Raw genomic sequence first — 17,804 nt, forward strand, 5'->3', positions numbered from 1 at the left:
TGCAAGATGATATATAGATATATTGCTAGATTCGCAGATTTCGTACAGACTTTATTACAAAAGGTGTACAGATTGGTGAGCGTTTGATCAGAACATCCTAACCACCATTTAAACCTGTTTTTGACCTTTTACTCATTATCTATATTTTGACCTTTTAATCATTATCACTATTATCATTTTGTGCCATTATTATGAAATTATTTCGAGTCGCGTTTAATTCAAACCTATTTTTTTGTTCTTTTTTTTTTCATTAAAAAAATAATGAGAAATAAAAGAAATAATTTCAAGAGGTGGAAAATTCCTTTTTTTTTTTTATCCATTGCAACATTTCTACACTTATCCAAGTGTTTAACTTGTGACTGGAAAGATAAAGTAAGATTTTGTCAGTACGCCTGAACCCCCCCCCCCCCACCCCCCAGGACATCCTGCTTCACTTCTTCACAAGGGAACCACCGCGACCGGGATCGTCACTGACGGCCATCTGTGAAACGTTTGCACCATCGAAACGTCTTCCGTCTTCCTGCGGCTGAGCGTCTCATCACAGTACTGTGCTTGAAGTCTTCTGTAGATATCTGCTTGTTTTACGCCTTTTTCACAAGAAACTTCAGCACCATGCGCTGTTCCATGCAACTCACTAACACTGTCATCGGCCATCTTAATTAACGTCCTCGGGGACGTCCCATCAAACGGAGCTGCAAATATATAAAAGGTCTGAACATTTTTTCAAGGCTTGAAGTGTGTGTGTGTGCACACTGTTATTCACTGGGTTTAATGACATCACAAGCACACCTTCAATCGAGCCATCGACAAAGCTTTCAGTTTTTACGCCTTAAGACTTAAAGGTGTCTAATTATCTTTTTGTTTTCATGGCAGTGAGTAATCGTTTTGATGTTGCTCTGTGTGTGTGTGTGTGTGTGTGTGTGTGTGTGTGTGTGTGTGTGTGTGTGTGTGTGTGTGTGTGTGTGTGTGTGTGTGTGTGTGAACGGCAGCGATTAAACAGGGTTCCAAGTGAAATTACATAGCAACCAACCCAAGTGTTGGATCCAAAGATGAGTTGGCTGGATCCGCTAGCTGGATCCTGGCAAAAGTATCAGGACACCCGATTTTTCCATTCATATGTGGTTCTTCTACAAACTGTTACCAAAACGTTGAAGGCACACACTCCTCACATACATCAGTACCTGATTTTCCGACCTAGCTGAATGAATCTCCACAAATCTCCACAATAACATCTCCAACATACAGTCAGCTTCTCAGAGGATTAGAGGTTATTATGAGGACCAAATCTGGAATGAGATGTTCAAAGAGGTCAAACTAATGCTCAGGTGTCTACAAACAGAAAATCAGGATTGTGAGGTTCCAATGGTCTTTATGTGTAAAGAGATCTACGTATCTGTATTTGTCTCTTGATACGGATACGGATTTAAGACTGAAGTGGGCGTGGCCTAAACTATCAGTACGGGATGCAGAAAGTTCCTCGACCTCAGCTTCATCGCTCAGGTAATGAAGTTTGTAATAGTAATTAGTAATTGTATTACGGTACTCTGTGGATACAATTGTGGAGGTTTCTGATGTGAAAGCCAGCAGATGTTAGACGCACATACAGTAGATGAGCTTCCAGACTTACGGAAGGAAGGGGTCGCTTTTAAGTTCTTGTTTGTGCAGGAGAAATATGTAAAAGGACATGTTGTAGCACCAGCACTCAAGAAGATGAGAAGAGTGTCAAGGAGCCTGATGAAGAGCATGCAGGTCTGCTCTGTGTCCTCCTGTCCGTAATCTGAGGGTTTGTTTGGGTGAATCAGGATGTAAAGGAACATCTGGAGGGAATCAGTCTTGAAATGGTTTACTGCAGGCGTCCTGAAACTTTTTTGTGTGAGCAGAAGAAGAAACAGGAAACTGATATTTTGTAAAACAAGGATTGATGATGAATCGTCACACTGATGATAATAAATGATACAGGAATCCTGCAGGAATCTTTGGTTTCATGACTACAGCATTATGATGTCTCAAAAAATCAGGACTCAATGCGACAGGCTCAAGCTAAATCCTATAAAAGCGGACTTTATACCAGCTAACAATGTTCCAAAGGTGAGGCAGTTTCCAAGACAATCCCGGTGGTCCTTTCTTCATCCTTAATTCTTTCATCCTGAGTATCGCAGAAGCCCAACGTTCCTTTTCACTAAAAAAAAGTGAGAAAAACAGCAGGAGAACTCTGTCTCCTCTTTCAGCTCCGGCTGTTTTAAGTTACCTTCCAAACCAGGAGAAAATATTTACTCCTGAAAAGCCGACAGGATAATTTTCCTTCCTTGTCTTTATTCCAGCGAAGTCATCTGGCTTTTGTTAAGCACTTCTTGTGTGTGTGTGTGAGGTGAGAAGAGTGAGAAGACGAGGCTTAAGGAACGTCTCCTCGATCAGGATGATTCCAGAGCGACCCATCAAACACAAGCACACAAGCTGCTTGTCTGTTTTAGTTACAGTCCTGCGGTGCGCAAGGAAACCGAACATGTGTATAATAAATAGTGTGCATTTGAATTCATGCAAGGTGCTTTTCTCTGCCACCGCTCTTCCCAAAGACTAGGAGAGAGGAACCTGCGCAGCTGCCAGCTGGACTGTACGTCACCAGACATCAGATCTGTTCTGCATATTCCACTTGGGGGGGGGGGGGGGGGGTTTGGGGTGTAGTATAGCTACTATCCACATCTGTTTAATACAAAAAATATCCAGTTTCTGTATTTCGAGGTTCCATTTTGGAAAAGTATGGAATTTGTTTGGAGTGATTTCCAGGTCTGGATTAGTATCAGGAGGAAAAAGAACACTGAGTATTTTGAAAATATAAAATTAAGGATTTGTAAAAAAAATTATTAAACGAAGGCTGCGTCCACACGAATCCCGATACATTTAAAAACGGCATCTAAAAAAGCGTTTTGTGTTAAAGAACTTCAGTTGTGTTTCGTAGTTTCTTGGTTAATTGCACAGGAACGATCTTTCTGTTGCTGTAGGATTGAAGATTTACGGTTTAAAAATTACATGAATAAAGGATTAAATCGCACTGTTTTAGAATTGCAGTATGAGCTACAGTAGCTACAACCGTCTGCCATTTTATCTGAGTCTGACGTGCATCAGAGACATAATGCATGTGATAGTTGGGATTTCAAACCATTGTTTTAGATGTTAAATACGGTCGTAAAAATCCATTTTCCATATTTGAGTTGGAAAATGTATGGAATTTTGAAATGAGAAATGTGTAGGAACCCCAAAAAGCTTCTGGTTTATACTGAATTTTTATTTTTTATCTAAAATATTGACCCAACAGGAAACACATGGAGGAAAAACAGAGCCTTATAGGCATGGTGTGGGAATTCATGATCTCCTCAGCTACATCACTCATATTTTCTAGGAACTTGACTCAATCGTGTTTCCAATAATTGATGAATCTTAGACTGAGGATGAGCGGATGAACACGTCAATGAATTCAGTGTTTGTTTCGTGCATTTCATATCTAAGCACTAAATCTGACCGCTAGCGTGCACGATGCCGTCATAAAAGAATGTCTGGATCCTAGTTCAACATTCTCGGTTTCACATTTTCTTCCCACTGTGGGAAAAACGGCTGGCTATTCGGGCATGTTGCAATCCCACTGGGGTATTTACATAACAGGTTTGTTTTGAGTGTCAGCAAAATAAAAGCCTAAATGCTGCCTCAGTGCTTCTGTATTTATGCACAACATGACCTTAAAGAGATATATGAAAAGGATAAAAAATAAATCACAAGGTCAGTGATAGTCTGCGTTCTTTAATTGCGGCGGTCAGCGGAGCGCTCTTGTTGATTGCTCAACAGCGGATTAAGTCAACATGCCAAAGGTTTTGGGCGGTGGGCATGACAGATCACACAGCAGCCCATTATTCGAACCCATTACTATTAATAATGTATGTTTCCCGCTATGTTAATTACGTCTGCCTACACACGGGCGCTACAGCTTCCGCTCAGAGCTCACCTCTCAGCCATTGTGCCTTCAATGCGTCAATGTTTACGTGCGACAAATACCATCAAGTGAACGTCACATGTTTCAGTTCAACTATTTACTTTTGTTTCAGAGGAGCAAAAAATGTTTTGTCATTTGAAAATTCCCTCCAAATGATAGTTATCTCTCACCCATCACATGACATCTACCAAGCAGGGAAGGTGAAGGCTAGAAGGAGTTTCTCCAAAGTCAGATCATATATTTCATTAGAATAGCTGAACTTACAGCACTAACTGCCCTCTGACACATAGAGCCCACGATGGCATGTGTTCACTTGATTCATCACAATTCATCATACATAAACAGAGGGGGAAAAAAAAAAAAGTAGAGGTGACAGATCTATCTTTCTGCCCAAAAGTAATCCATCCATCAGTCCATTTATCCAACGATCTGCATGACAAAGTGTATAAAATCAGTTTATGAATCTATCTATCTATCTATCTATCTATCTATCTATCTATCTATCTATCTATCTATCTATCTATCTATCTATCTATCTATCTGTCTCACTGTCTGTCTGTCTGTCTGCATGTCAGTCTATCTATCTATCTATCTATCTATCTATCTATCTATCTATCTATCTATCTATCTATCTATCTATCTATCTATCTGTCTGTTGGTCAATCTGTCTGTCAGTCAGTCAGTCAGTCAGTCAATCTGTTTATCTAACTAACCATCTGTCTCACTATCTATCTATCTGTCTGTCTGTCTGTCTGTCTGTCTGTCTGTCTGTCTGTCTATCTAACTAACTATCTGTCTCACTGTCTATCTATCTATCTGTCTGTCTGTCTGTCTGTCTGTCTGTTCACTGATCCATCGTAATTATATTTCTCTCTGTCTGCCTAGTGATTGTTAATACCAGTATTAATGTACTTTTCATAGCGTTTCGTTCGGATGCTTGGCATCTCCATGGTCTTTGCTCACTCTTTGACCTCACTAAAGCAAAGGTTGACTTTCTGAGAGTAGCTCTACATTCCACACTCCTCTACCGATGTCACATTGTGGAGTCGGTGAGTAACGAAGCCCAAGCTTCCTGAATAACTGCGGGTTTATTGACTCATGAAGACGCCACATCTGCGACCGTGTCCTTCTCCGACAGTACAAGCTCTCAGTCCTGACTCCGTTCTTGGTGACGGCATCGGGCATCTTGCAGGAAAGATCCACTGTGGCATGTCTGCGTTAACTGTAAGAGAAACGGGAATAGAGGTAGGGGGGGAATCTCTATAGACCGTAATCATAATCAAGTGGTAGAGATGACCCCTGTCGGTCGTATAAACCAAACTTATGTTCCTTCAAGACCTGCTTTATCTTTGTGTTCGTCTATTCTTATGAAAACTGAGCTGTATTTCCAGCCCTGTTTGACTCGAAGGTAATAAATCTTTCCGTTCCTGTACCTCTGACTGTAGCGCCTTCCATATTCCAAATCGCAAATTTATATCCGTGTCCTCGTTCTGATACGGTATTGTTTCTATAGTAACAACTCATTCATGGAGACTTGTGAATGCATGATGGAATACGACACGCAATCCAACACACAGATGCGATGTCTCGGTTGATATGACGACGGTTTTGTAAGATTTTTATATAGAGAGAGAATATTAATTGAAGTAGTCATGTTGTATGGTATAGAGACAGGAGTAAAAGACAGGAGGTGGAGCTGGAGGTAGCAGAGCTGAAGATGTTGAGATGTTCGTTGGGAGTGATGACGATGTTCAGGATTAGAAATGAGTTCATTAGAGGGACAGCGCATGTAGGACGTTTTGGAGACAAGGTAAGGGAGGTGAGATTGAGATGTTTTGGACATGTGCAGAGGAGGGACATGGGGTATATCAGTAGGAAAATGCTGAGGATGGAGCCACCAGAAAGGAGGAAAAGAGGAAGATCAAGGAGGAGGTTTATGGATGTGGTGAGGGAAGACATGCAGGCAGTTGGTGTAAAAGAGGCAGATGTACAGGACAGGGGGTATGGAAACTGAGGATCCACTGTGGCGCCCCCTAATGGGAGCAGCCAAAAGAAGATATTCATTGAAGGAGTCTCCAGTGTCAGGATCAGGAGGTTATATTGATCACTTTATTATTAAAACTCTACACATTTTTTGCACTGAGATCTGTTTTCAAGAAAAAGGACTCGTCTCGACTTTGTGCAAAGGAAAGCCAACACAAATATTATTTTTACACAGACAGACCAAGACCATATTTAGCAATACCAATGCCCAAATCTGAGACAAGTCCAAATATAAATAGAACCCCAAAGTGTTTTATTCCATACTGACTTACTCCTATAAGTGTTCTGGCTCAAAAAAAAAAGAATAAACACTTCCTGACAGGTTTAGAGCTTCTGCATGACATTCCCATAGATATAAAGCAATGTTTATCGTTCCACATGATACACTGTGGAATGTTCGCTATTTGAATTACTTCCCCATTTCTTCATTGTCTCGGGGAGTTGAAAAAGAAAAAAAAAAAAGCGAAGGCCGTGATCAAATGCAACACTATCATTATGATGCATCATTGTCGCCAAGGCCGGATCTGCTAGTGTGCTTTTTACGCCATTAGTCATAGCTGGCATTCAGCATGCGAGTGCCTGCGGAGAATAACTTACACCTGCTCCAATGGTCGCGAGGCCTTGGGTGTTCGGTGGAAAGCGTGATCAGTGTGCCCTCATTACTGGAGGCATCGAGTGACTCAACTAATTACAGTGGGAATAGAGCCTTGGACAAATGGAAATTATCTCAAATAGCAAGGTTTGCTGAGACACACATACACACGCACATACACGTTTTTGTTTTTTTTGTTTGTTTTGGGGTTTTTTTCCAAAATCTCTTTGTCACAACAAACAAAGAGGAAGTTGACACTGCCCATGAAATTTACACAGAAGGAGGAAGTGGGGGAAAAGGAAAACCTGTGGCTGCGTTACGGCATGACTAACCCACAGATCAAATTCTGACTCATCCATATGAAAGAGAAAGCATATTTGCTAAAAATACACTCGTCTTCCACGGCAATATTCCCACCCTGCCTCGACTTGTCGCCTCATTTCCATACCAGCTGTTTCGTAGCGCTGCTAAGTGTTCGTGGAAGCCTGGCGCTGTCAGTTGTTGTACGATCCAATTTTAGAAGCATCTTTTTTCCATTTTCTTAGCGCGTTGCAGAACTCACGATGCGGCGTGGTGGTCCTGGTGAATCCTGGGGACCTGCGAGAAGGGTTTTCAGACCTATTGTGGAGCAATCCTGGACGTTAGAAGTCATTGCTCAGAAGCTGAGGCTGAAACTCCAAAATCTTTTTCCGTCCTGACACATTCCAGAGTATTTATTGGAAAAGTGTGCATGGGAACTTTTCCTTTGCTCAGGTTTCGACCATCAAAATGACATGCAGTTGTGTAGCCCTGGTGGGAACCTTTCTAAATGTTTTGGTGTCTATTAGGACCTAAAGGATTGTACTGTGTAAAGCCTCATTAAGGAAATCAGTTTATGTGCTTCATGTTCTTCAGGCTGATTTTGAAGCTTATATTCGCTCAGCTCGGAACCTTCAGAGAAACGTGATGTCATGCTCACCGAAAACATCTTCAGTCTTTTTTTAAGCGTCTGGATCTTCTAAAGTAAACCATATTTCTCCTCTATTTTTTCACACACGCTTCATCCCAGGCGTTCCCTTTTAGGGAGATTCGTCCAGCATTTCTGATTCCGATTCTGATTTGTCTTCTGCAGGGTTTCATGTGTAAACATGGGTGAATCAGGAGAACGTTCATGTGTGGAGAAAGGATTTGGAGAATGCATAACAAACATGAGTGCAGTGTTAGATCTACACACACACACACACACACACACACACACACACACACACACACACACACAATTTATTTCGGAATAAAGCTTGGTAATCATTGCATGGCAGCGGCTCACGTTTAAATGAAGAGCAATAAAAAATATGCACGAAAGCAATTTCTTTTTTCAGAAGTTCCCCAGGTTGCACAATCCGAGAAAACAGTCCATATGTTGACCAGGGCTTTGGGGTACGTATGTAGGAGATACAGGTTCTGGGGTCGATGCTGTGAGGTGTGTGTGTGTGTGTGTGTGTGTGTGTGTGTGTGTGTGTGTGTGTGTGTGTGTGTGTGTGTGTGTGTGTGTGTGTGAGGTGGTGTTAAAGTAAATGTGCACTACTGACACTTCGGAGAGACGAGAGACCAAAAACGCGGTGCGTGTGGCGCGCGCTGATTGCTCGGTAGGCGTCGGGGGCGCGCGCGTGGGGCGGGCGGAGTTCCAGGCGCGTTCCCGGCGCGTTCCAATGCGCGTTCCCGGCGCGTCAAAAGCTCAAGCTCGGAAGAAAGAGCAGCGGGACTTTTTTTTTTCCTTCCTCGTCTTCTTCTTCTTCCTTTTCTTTTACCAACCAGTGCCAGTTGCGCGCAGACGAGCTGGCCGGTGCGCACTGTACGCGAGCTCCCCACGGAACACCAAGATCCCGGACTGGTGACAACCGAGCCTGGAGAAATATGGACGACTGAATTGAAAATTAAATTGATTGTAATAATTATAATAATACAAATATTTCTACAAATTCGGGGTGGAACGACCGGGGATGATTTTGCGCGTGAGATTACACATGGAATAGATTTATTCAACACGGATTGTTGGTGGAAACTCGTGCGCTTTTTTTTTTTTTGCTTGGTTTGGGTTCTTTGGTTGGTGTTTGTCCTCGCAATGCTGGTGCGCCGTAGCAGCCCGGTGGCTTGCCCTCGCGCTCCGAGGCGCAGGCACAAGCGCGTGGACAGCGACGAGACCGCGGCCAAAAGCCCGAGGCTGAACGAGTGCGCCGGAGGAGACACGGCGTTCTCTCTCGCCACCTCGCCGGTGCCCGCGCGCAGCGGGAGCGCGGCTCCGGCGTGTGCGGACGCGGCCGCGGGGCCGTCCCGCATCGGCCAGTTCCTGCTCCTGCCCTCCGTGGACACGTCCGCCGCACACAACGCGTGGGATATGGACACCGGCGAGGAGCTCGTCTGCAAGGTACGACCCGATCTCGACCCGCCGGTCTCCTGCTTTTACTCCTTAATCATCTGTTGCAGCAGGACAACTCAATGAGGCTAATTAATTCAATTAATTATATGCAGTCTATTAATTAGTAGCCTAATTAAAACAAAAGACCCCAACCCTGATATGCAAACCATGCATCATTCTAATTTTCCACTTCAATTTGCATATGCATCATCCAGATGCAACATTTTAATTGTCATTTCCATTCAATTTGCATATGCATCCTACAAAACAAAAACAAAAAAAAAAACAGCAAAAGAGGATGAATTGAACGAGTAAATATTCAGAGGAATTGCTGTGGTTTTTGTTTGTCATGTCCTGGGAATCATGTGAGTCATCAAAGCTAAGCGCAGAAACATTCATCCGGAGCGTCTGGTATTGAGCAAGACGGTCAGAGTACACTGAGAAATATTTCAGCATTTAGGTCTTTGTGCAGATTTGCATACAGCAGCCTTCTATAGTATCAGTATCAGTCCGGGATGAAATGGAGAGAAAAAAAAAAGGAAAAGTGGCTGCAGCTCTCCATGCGGATGAATAAGTATTAATCTGAATAACAGTGTCTGGGTTCTTTAGGGCATTGAGTCAGTGAGTCAGATGGTCAGACTGAATGAATGTGTGATCTGTAGGCTATTCAGTGACAGTGTTTCTTTTTTTTTCACTGAATCCGAGCATCTAGACGATATTCCTAGAGGCATCAGTCGTCCTAGATATTTGTGTGTGTGTGTGTGTGTGTGTGTGTGTGTGTTAAATTAGGATCGGAATTGTCAGTAGTGTACATGTAGATTTATGGCATTGAGCAGACACTCTTATCCCATGCGACTTACAATTATCTCATTTATACATCCGAGCACTTGAGGGTTAAGGACCTTACTCGAGGGCCAGACACTTGCAACTTGCTGGGATTTGAACTCACGACCATCATCTTAACCACTGAGCTACCCCTTTTCCAAATGATAATGATAATGTTGGTGATGGAAAGACAGCACAACACAACATTAGTGGGTTATTGATCATAAGGTCATGGGTTCAAGCTCCAGTACTGAAAAGATGTCGCTGTTGGGCCCTTGAGCATGGCACTTATCCTTATCTGCTCCAGGGCACCGTACCACCGCTCTGACCCCAGCTTACTTATGAGCAAAATGCCAAAGCATTGGGGGGAAGTTGTAATTTATTGGTTTCTGATCATAAGGTCATGGGTTCGAGCCCCAGTACTGAAAAGATGCCGCTGTTGAGCCCTTGAGCATGGCTCTTATCCGTATCTGCTCCATCCATATCTGGTCAGACCCCAGTTTTATTACGAGCAAAATGCGTAAGCATTGGGGGAACTCAGGGGTTAAGACTCTGGGTTACTGATCAGAAGGTTTTGGGTTGAAGCCCCACTATTACCAAGCTGTCACTGTTGGGCCCCTGAGCAAGGCCCTTAATGCTCTGAGCTTTAGGGCTTGCTGGGATATGCAAAGTAACGATTTTACTCTGCTGTAATGTACATGTGACAAATATAAACCATCCTTTTCCTTTTTTTAACCAAATTCAGAGACGCTTCAATCAGTAAGCACAAAAAAACTTTGTTCTGTATCCTGCAGGTGTTCGACCTGGGCCAGTACCAAGAGAAGATCCGAGCCTACAGCGTGCTTCCCAGACACAGGAATATCGGCCGGATCAAAGACATTATCCTCGGGGAACGCAAAGCGTACGTGTTCCAGGAAAAGGATTACGGCGACATGCACACGTTCGTGAAGAGCTGCAAGCGTCTGAGTGAAAAGCAGGCCTCCAAGCTTTTTTATCAGATCGCCTCTGCAGTGGCGCACTGCCACCAGAACGGCATAGTGCTGGGAGACCTGAAGCTTCGCAAGTTCATGTTTGCGGATGAGAATCGGTGAGCGGTGTTCGAGAGACTCTGTGTGTGTGTGTGTGTGTGTGTGTGTGTGTGTGTGTGTGTGTGTGTGTGTGTGTGTGTGTGTGTGTGTGTGTGTGTGTGAGGAAAAGCTGCAAGGTGGGCCAGGTGGGATCTGTTATTCAGAATAGTGTCAGTTCTGTTTTCACTCAGCTCTCACTTCCCACTGTCACACGCCTCAGGTGCTTCTTCCGAGTCTCTCGGGCAGATCGCTTTACTCACATTTCTACAGAACAGGAAGCGCGCAAACAAATCGGAGCGGTGACTCACGCCGGGGAACATGAGTCTTCCCGAAGTCAGCACACAAAACACCAAAAATGGTCCGATATGTCAAATTCATCCGATTTGCCTGAAACGATTAATTGCAGGAACCTCAAACAAATTTGAAACAAATCACCAGACGAGTGCGAACGGAATGCAGAACAAAAGGAGGAATAAGAAAAAACACCTGACGTTATACAGCACACACTAATCCAATAAAAAAAAAAAACAGAACGAAACAGAACAATAAGTGTTGTTCCTGGAAATTCCATTGAAATGCTCATTTGTTTAAACATGTACATTAAAACTAATTCAGATTCCCTACATACTTTTTTGAGGCACAGCCCTTTCAAATTGGTCCGAGAAATCAGAAATGGTCACGCCTGCCATCGTCACCAGGTTTAGATACGTGATTCATAGGTCATTACTTTGTTCCAAAGAGGAGATGAGGAGAAGGAAGAGCAGGAGACTGGGAATCTGCGTTCCATTTGTTGAGGGATCTTTACTTCACCCGGGGAACCTGGTTCTACTTTTTTTTCTAATCTCCTGATAAAGTTCACATGCAGTCAGCGATGCACATTGGCATACCTCAAGTAGCTCAGCAAATAGATGTGATAAGAGCAGGCAGGAAAGGTTGAAATTGGCGATGACAGAAATGACCCCTCACACACACACACACACACACACACACACACACACACACACACACGCATGCATGCATGCATACACAACATCTTGGAATGCATCTTAGAAAGACACCAGCTGTTCCTGCGTCACTGATCTGGCAGCAGATATCCTCAGGTAATTAAACCCAGGCAGATGTATGCTGAGAGCACAGCCCCAGCTGCAGCATGCACCGAGGACACAGCAGCGTTAGTTCTGTACAGTCAGTTCTCTGCCTCACACACACACACACACACACACACACACACACACACACACACACATACACAGAAAGAGAGAGCTATGAGTCACTCTCTCCACCTCTCTGGCGCTATGCTCTTGTGTCATCTGCAAACCCCTCAGACTGCACGTCTGACAGTCGGTGATGAAACATAATTCACTGCTCTGCAGCTCGGCTTTCACCAGGCGGGAGAGCGAATACACACGTTTACAACGCAGACACAAATCATCAAACCCAGCCTCTGCTACTGGAAATAGGGCCGAGCATCGTTAAGCATTGATGAGACCCTGTGTGTGTGTGTGTGTGTGTGTGTGCGTGTGTGCGTGTGTGTGTGTGTGTGTGTGTGTGTGTGTGAGACAGAGCGAGATGTTCACTCCCCATGCTGTTGTGCACATCTTTGTTTAACAGAAAGCTATAATTGCACAATGATTTGCCCTGCACTTGTTCTGCTTCTCGGGCTGCTGAGAGAACGGTGTGTTCCAGGGTGCCTTGATTTAAACACAGTTACACAAAATCTAAAATATGCTTGTAATCACTCTTCTAGGAAGATGTTCATTAGATTTTTTTTTTAGATTTAGATTAGATTTTGTGGCGTGCTTGTGGACATTTGTGGAGATTCTTTTACCAGTTAGAAAAGTCATGGACCTTTAAAAAATCCGTTCTAAAGCTGTTCAACAGGGTTTAAAGCTCTAAAGCTGGAGATCTTCCACAACGTCCAACCCATGCACAATCCTGCACAATTGTGTGCCTGGGAACAGTTTGGTGAAGAAGCACATGTATACATTTGTGGATATAGATTCCATATATATACTTATATATAACTAAAGCTTTAGCTACAGAGCCACCACAGGTCTAATAATAGATCTGCTGTCCGTTACCAAAGTGCTGAAAATTTAACTATATGGGATAACGGGTTTACGGGATAACGGGTTTGTATGATGAGGTAGTGTGGACAAAGTCAAATAGAGGTCAAACAGTGAACCTATGCTTTGGTGAAAAGAGCGACTGGGAATTTGTTATTCGGAATGGACGTATTATGTGTTCTAAATGGATGCTAATAGGCAGGAAGTTTAATGTTTTATTTAGTTTGAATATATTTTGGGAAATGTAACTTGTTGCTGATGGCTACAAACTCCTGGTGCAGGATTGACTAAGTGCTCTCTAGTGGGTCCTCAGGAGAAACTCCTGAGTCATGTTGACTGCACTTTTAAACTCTGTGGATTCTTTTTCCAGTCACTTGCCATGGTAGGATGTTAGAATGGGATATTAAAAGTACTACACTAATAATAACCTGCATTGGTTTTATTACAGGTCTCATTTAAAGCTGGGAGGCCTGGAGGACTGTAAGATCCTGCCTGGTGAGGACGATTCGGTTTCGGACACGCACGGCTGCCCTGCTTACGTCAGCCCTGAAATCCTGAGCGGTGGAGGCAGTTACTCAGGAAAGCGAGCGGACGCCTGGAGCCTAGGCGTCATGCTTTACACAATGCTGGCAGGCCGCTACCCGTTCCATGACTCAGACCCAGCTACACTGTTCTCCATGATACGGCGTGGTGCCTACAGCCTGCCCGAGGGCCTCTCAGCCCGGGCACGCTGCCTCATGCGAAGCCTGCTGCGCAGGGAGCCCAGTGAGAGGCTGAGCGCCGCCGACGTTCTCCTCCACCCATGGTTCCACGGCGCCAACGAACACGACGTTGACGAACACGATGTGGCCTCGGCTGAGCAGAGGGTGCCTCAGGTGCACGTGGAGCTGAACGAGCATCTCCTCTGCTGACAAAAGCTCCTGCTCTCTTGCTCTCTGAAAGGCTCTGATTAGGAACAACATTTGAAGGTTTCTTTAATCGGAGCAGCTCTTTTTTTTTTCCGACGGTTAAAATTGAACTCTGGTTGTTTAATTTAGAAAAGGCACGAGCAGCTGATAAGATCTCGCCAGCGCTTTGGCTTCGAGATAAAGATGCGCTCTTACGGGTTTTTAGTAAGTTATAAGTTCGGATTCAGACCAAAAGTTCGGATTCGGACCAAAATTTCGACATGCCCTTAGGAAGGCTTTGATACTAAACCTTCATTTACGGACCCTTTCGAAGCGCATGCCCTCGTCCGGTATTTTGGTGCTTTATCATGTTGAAGTGAGCGGAAAATACAAGGCGCTGATCACCTCCTCCGAGTCCTGAGGACTTCCATTCAAAGTAAATGAGCAAAGTGGGGAGGAAACATAAGCCTGAAGAGTAGCTAAGAACAGCGGCGCAAAATAAAGAGCACAGATTTGAGGATCCACGTCAAAATTGTGACATCACAACTCTCCAAAGGCGTGAAATACAAAATAATAAGGCCAGTCTCTGACCTTTGAGATGAGGTCACCCATACAGGATTTAAAAAAAATCATATTTAATTGACCCAAGCTTTACGTTATTTGATATAATGTTAAACTGCAGCCAGTAAGCACATTTATTCTGCACAGTCTTTTCAAGACTTTTGAAGGACACTGAAGGACGTATCCATATTGTTCGCAAATGCAACATTACTTGAATGACTTCAGCACAACAGACAAAGTCGTGTGGAGTCTTGACAGGGAAGCGGATTATGACTACATGTGGGGTTTTTTTTTAGTTGTTGTTTTTGTTTTTGTTTTTTTTATCGTAATCCAAGGTGACTAAGAGACCCACAATAGCTCTGCTAAAAGGGTAGAACCTATTTTTGGAGGCTCTAATGTTTCCTCCCCCCTCTGTGTGTTGCGGGAAGTTGTACTGTAAGTTAGCTCCGAGGCCAAGCGCCCGGGCTCAGAACAACGCGAGGTTGTAAAAAAAACGACGCGGCGACACGGGTGCACAAAGTTCATATCACACTGTGAATTCTGTATTTCGTGACACGGCCTCGGGGTTAAACCACGAAATACTGTTTGTGAAAGACAAAAAAAAGTGTAAATATGTACATTTTATATATATAGATGTGTGTGTGAAGAGAATGAATAAAGAAATCCTTTTTTCATATTTGGCTTTTCTGACAATAAGCTTTCCTCACACACACACACACACACACACACACACACACACACACACACACACACACACACACACACACACACATATCTGGAAATCAGTAAATTCTTTAATTTTATACCACATCAAGATTTTATATGAAATACATATTAAATGAGAGGGAAATAATTGACTATGTGTTTGTGACTATTCACCCTTTCTATCACTCCGAACACCTGAAATTACCTCTGGCGCAACCATTTACTATCATAAATCACATGATCGGGCGTGAACCTGCGTGTGACTTAATTATAAATACATTTGTTCCTGGAAGATCTCAGAGTTTCTTGGAGATTATTTCTAAACAAACATGACAATGATGATCAAAACAAGTCACCCAATTAAGTCTAGGAGAAAGTAAGTAGCCATTTTTTAGGTTCTAATAAAGAACCATGTTCCCCTGTTGGCTTCTGGCTCAAGATCAAGACACAAGTACGTATTAATGCATTGTGGATAAAAGTGTCAGCCAAATGGAAAAAAAATTGGCATCATTGAGTAAGTTGTTCTTGCAATATTTTGACTTCCTGGCAACGGAAAATAACAATTCAGACTGTAATGAAATTCCTTCATTAATGAGTAATTCATTCATTAAAACATCTTTATTTAGTATTTAAAACAGTGCTGATGATCATCAAATTCTAGTTATAGTTTGTTACTAGTGACACCAGTGACTAGTATCGGTTTGTGCGTTGGCATGGCGACCCAATAGTACAATGTGCAATGGTGTCTGTGATGTGGGTGGAGCTCTGGGAATGAATTGTCATGACGACTGTATGTGTATATGAACACTTTATTTGTTTCCCGTGTTGTCGAGGGTTTGGATTAAACCCATTTCAATAGTCCTCTTCTTCCTTCCAGTCCTTCCTTCTAATTCTTCCTTTATTCATCCTCTTCTTTATTTTCTTCTTCTTCTTCTTTTCTTTAATTTTCTTTCGCCTCTTCCATTTCTTCTTCGTCATTTTCTTCTTCTTCCTCCTCTCTCTCCTCTTCTTGTTTATCTTCTTCATTTTCCTAGTCTCCTTTTGCATTTGATCTTCTTCCTTTTCATCCCCTTCTTTGTTTTCTTCTTCTTTCTCTTCCTCTTCATTTACTTCCTATTCTTCCTATTCTTCTTTATTATTTTTTTTCTCATTTTCATCTTCTTCTTCATTTTCATTCCTTTTATCTTCTTTTTCTTCCTCTTCTTCTTTATATTGATTTTTTTTCCCTTTTCTTCATTTCTGTACTATTCTTCCTCCTCTATTACGTCTTCTTCTTCTTCTCCTCCTTCTTCTTCTTACTCTTCTATATCTTTTTTTTCTTTTCTTAATTTCTTTCCTATTCTTCTTCTTCTTCTTCTTCTTCTTCAATTTCTTTACCCTCTTGTTTTTCCTTTTTTACATTTCTTTCCTCTTCTTCCTATTTTTCTTTCTTTTTTGTCGCATTTTATCTTCTTCATTTCCATTCATCTTTATCTTCTTCTTCATTTTGTTCCTCTTATTCATTTTAATTTCAACATCTTCAGTTTCTTCTTTTTTTTTTCTTTTTCTTGATCCCCATTTCCTCTTCCTTTTCTTCTTCTTATTACTAAATTAGCCTCTTTTTTTTCCTTAATTTGAAGTTCCTATTAATCTCATTGTCTTGTGAGGGATCTTTTCTCACCACTGTGGCCTCTGCCTCACTCCTACATGAGTATAAACTCTAAAAGACTATAAAAATGTACATTTTAAATCTGCGCTGTGATGCTGAAAGTGATGCACAAACATCAGTGAAATGAAATTAATGAAATAAAATCACCACATTTTATTTAGTAGGATATTTAGACTGATTTCTGACATCCACCGTGAGTTGAGTTCAGTTCCAGATCTCGCTGCTACTGAATGAAAGAATTCAGGATGCAACTTCATCCTGTGATCAGAGTGAAAATGATCCTTCGACATCCTGTGACTGAAACACTGAATGTTTTTTGCTCGCTCGCCTGCAGGGCCTCACCTGGATCAGGTGTCAAAGGAAGGGCAGGTAAAAGTCTGTCCTGTTCGAAGCGCTTGGGGACTGAAAGCGAACGCTTGGCTTGGTTTATGATGCAGGGAGTCAGGTATCTGCAAAAAATCTATTGCGGCTTCAGATCGTCTTGCGTAAGCAGCTGATTAGGTCGGGATTAGCTATCAAGATTAAAGCGTAGCGTTATGGTTACTGGGAGGCTGCCAGGCAGCGTCTCACGCCACACAACTCTCGAAACGTGTCATGACCTGCTTTAGATGATGCGTACGCTCCTTGTGTGTAGGTCATGCTTTCATAGCTTGTTGAGGACCAAATGTCCTCACAAAGTAGAAATTTTTTTGTGTAAAATTGTGCATCAAATAGCTTTTATTTGGTTTCTGATGTTAACATCGGGGTAAACGTAGGTGTAGGTTGAAGGCACGTTAATGGAAAGTCCTTACAAGGATAGTAAGACAAATGTGAGTGTGTGCAGTAAATCAGGACTTGTTGGCAGGCGTTTGTTGGACGCTAAAACACCTCGACTTTAACACCTCAACGACTGGGATATTATTTTGATTTAGGTGATAACTTTCAGGGCAAACGTAAATCTAACTCAAATATTCCTGGCTTTGTTGAGAATGTGCATGTCATATTTTCCATTTCTTTTTACCTAAACCTGGTGGATGAAATACACAACCCATGT

At 42.7% G+C, this 17,804-nt stretch overlaps 1 protein-coding gene and 1 long non-coding RNA gene across 2 annotated transcripts; one reads left to right on the forward strand and one right to left on the reverse strand.

Annotated features, from left to right (window-relative positions):
* The first annotated feature begins 8,088 nt into the window (after positions 1–8,088).
* trib1 (tribbles pseudokinase 1) lies at positions 8,089–15,092 on the forward strand. The gene is made up of 3 exons (XM_083543364.1): positions 8,089–9,021; positions 10,632–10,924; positions 13,419–15,092. Exons 1-3 carry the CDS (start codon positions 8,719–8,721, stop codon positions 13,879–13,881), a joined length of 1,059 nt encoding a protein of 352 aa, XP_083399490.1. The 5' UTR covers positions 8,089–8,718; the 3' UTR covers positions 13,882–15,092.
* LOC310727196 lies at positions 14,814–16,008 on the reverse strand. The gene is made up of 2 exons (XR_014533963.1): positions 15,178–16,008; positions 14,814–15,120 (listed from the first exon to the last, which is right to left on the reverse strand). It is a non-coding gene; the product is annotated as an uncharacterized lncRNA (long non-coding RNA).
* Positions 16,009–17,804: the final 1,796 nt, after the last annotated feature.

This window comes from Silurus aristotelis (assembly GCF_946808225.1).
Source record: "Silurus aristotelis genome assembly, chromosome: 6".
In the NCBI taxonomy this organism is placed as follows: domain Eukaryota; kingdom Metazoa; phylum Chordata; class Actinopteri; order Siluriformes; family Siluridae; genus Silurus; species Silurus aristotelis.

Excerpts from the sequence above, each read along its gene's own strand:
- trib1 (XM_083543364.1), top strand. The coding sequence starts at position 8,719 with ATGCTGGTGCGCCGTAGCAGCCCGGTGGCTTGCCCTCGCGCTCCGAGG. Across the intron at positions 9,022-10,631 it reads GCGAGGAGCTCGTCTGCAAG|GTGTTCGACCTGGGCCAGTA; the intron begins GTACGACCCGAT and ends TGTATCCTGCAG. Across the intron at positions 10,925-13,418 it reads ATGTTTGCGGATGAGAATCG|GTCTCATTTAAAGCTGGGAG; the intron begins GTGAGCGGTGTT and ends GTTTTATTACAG.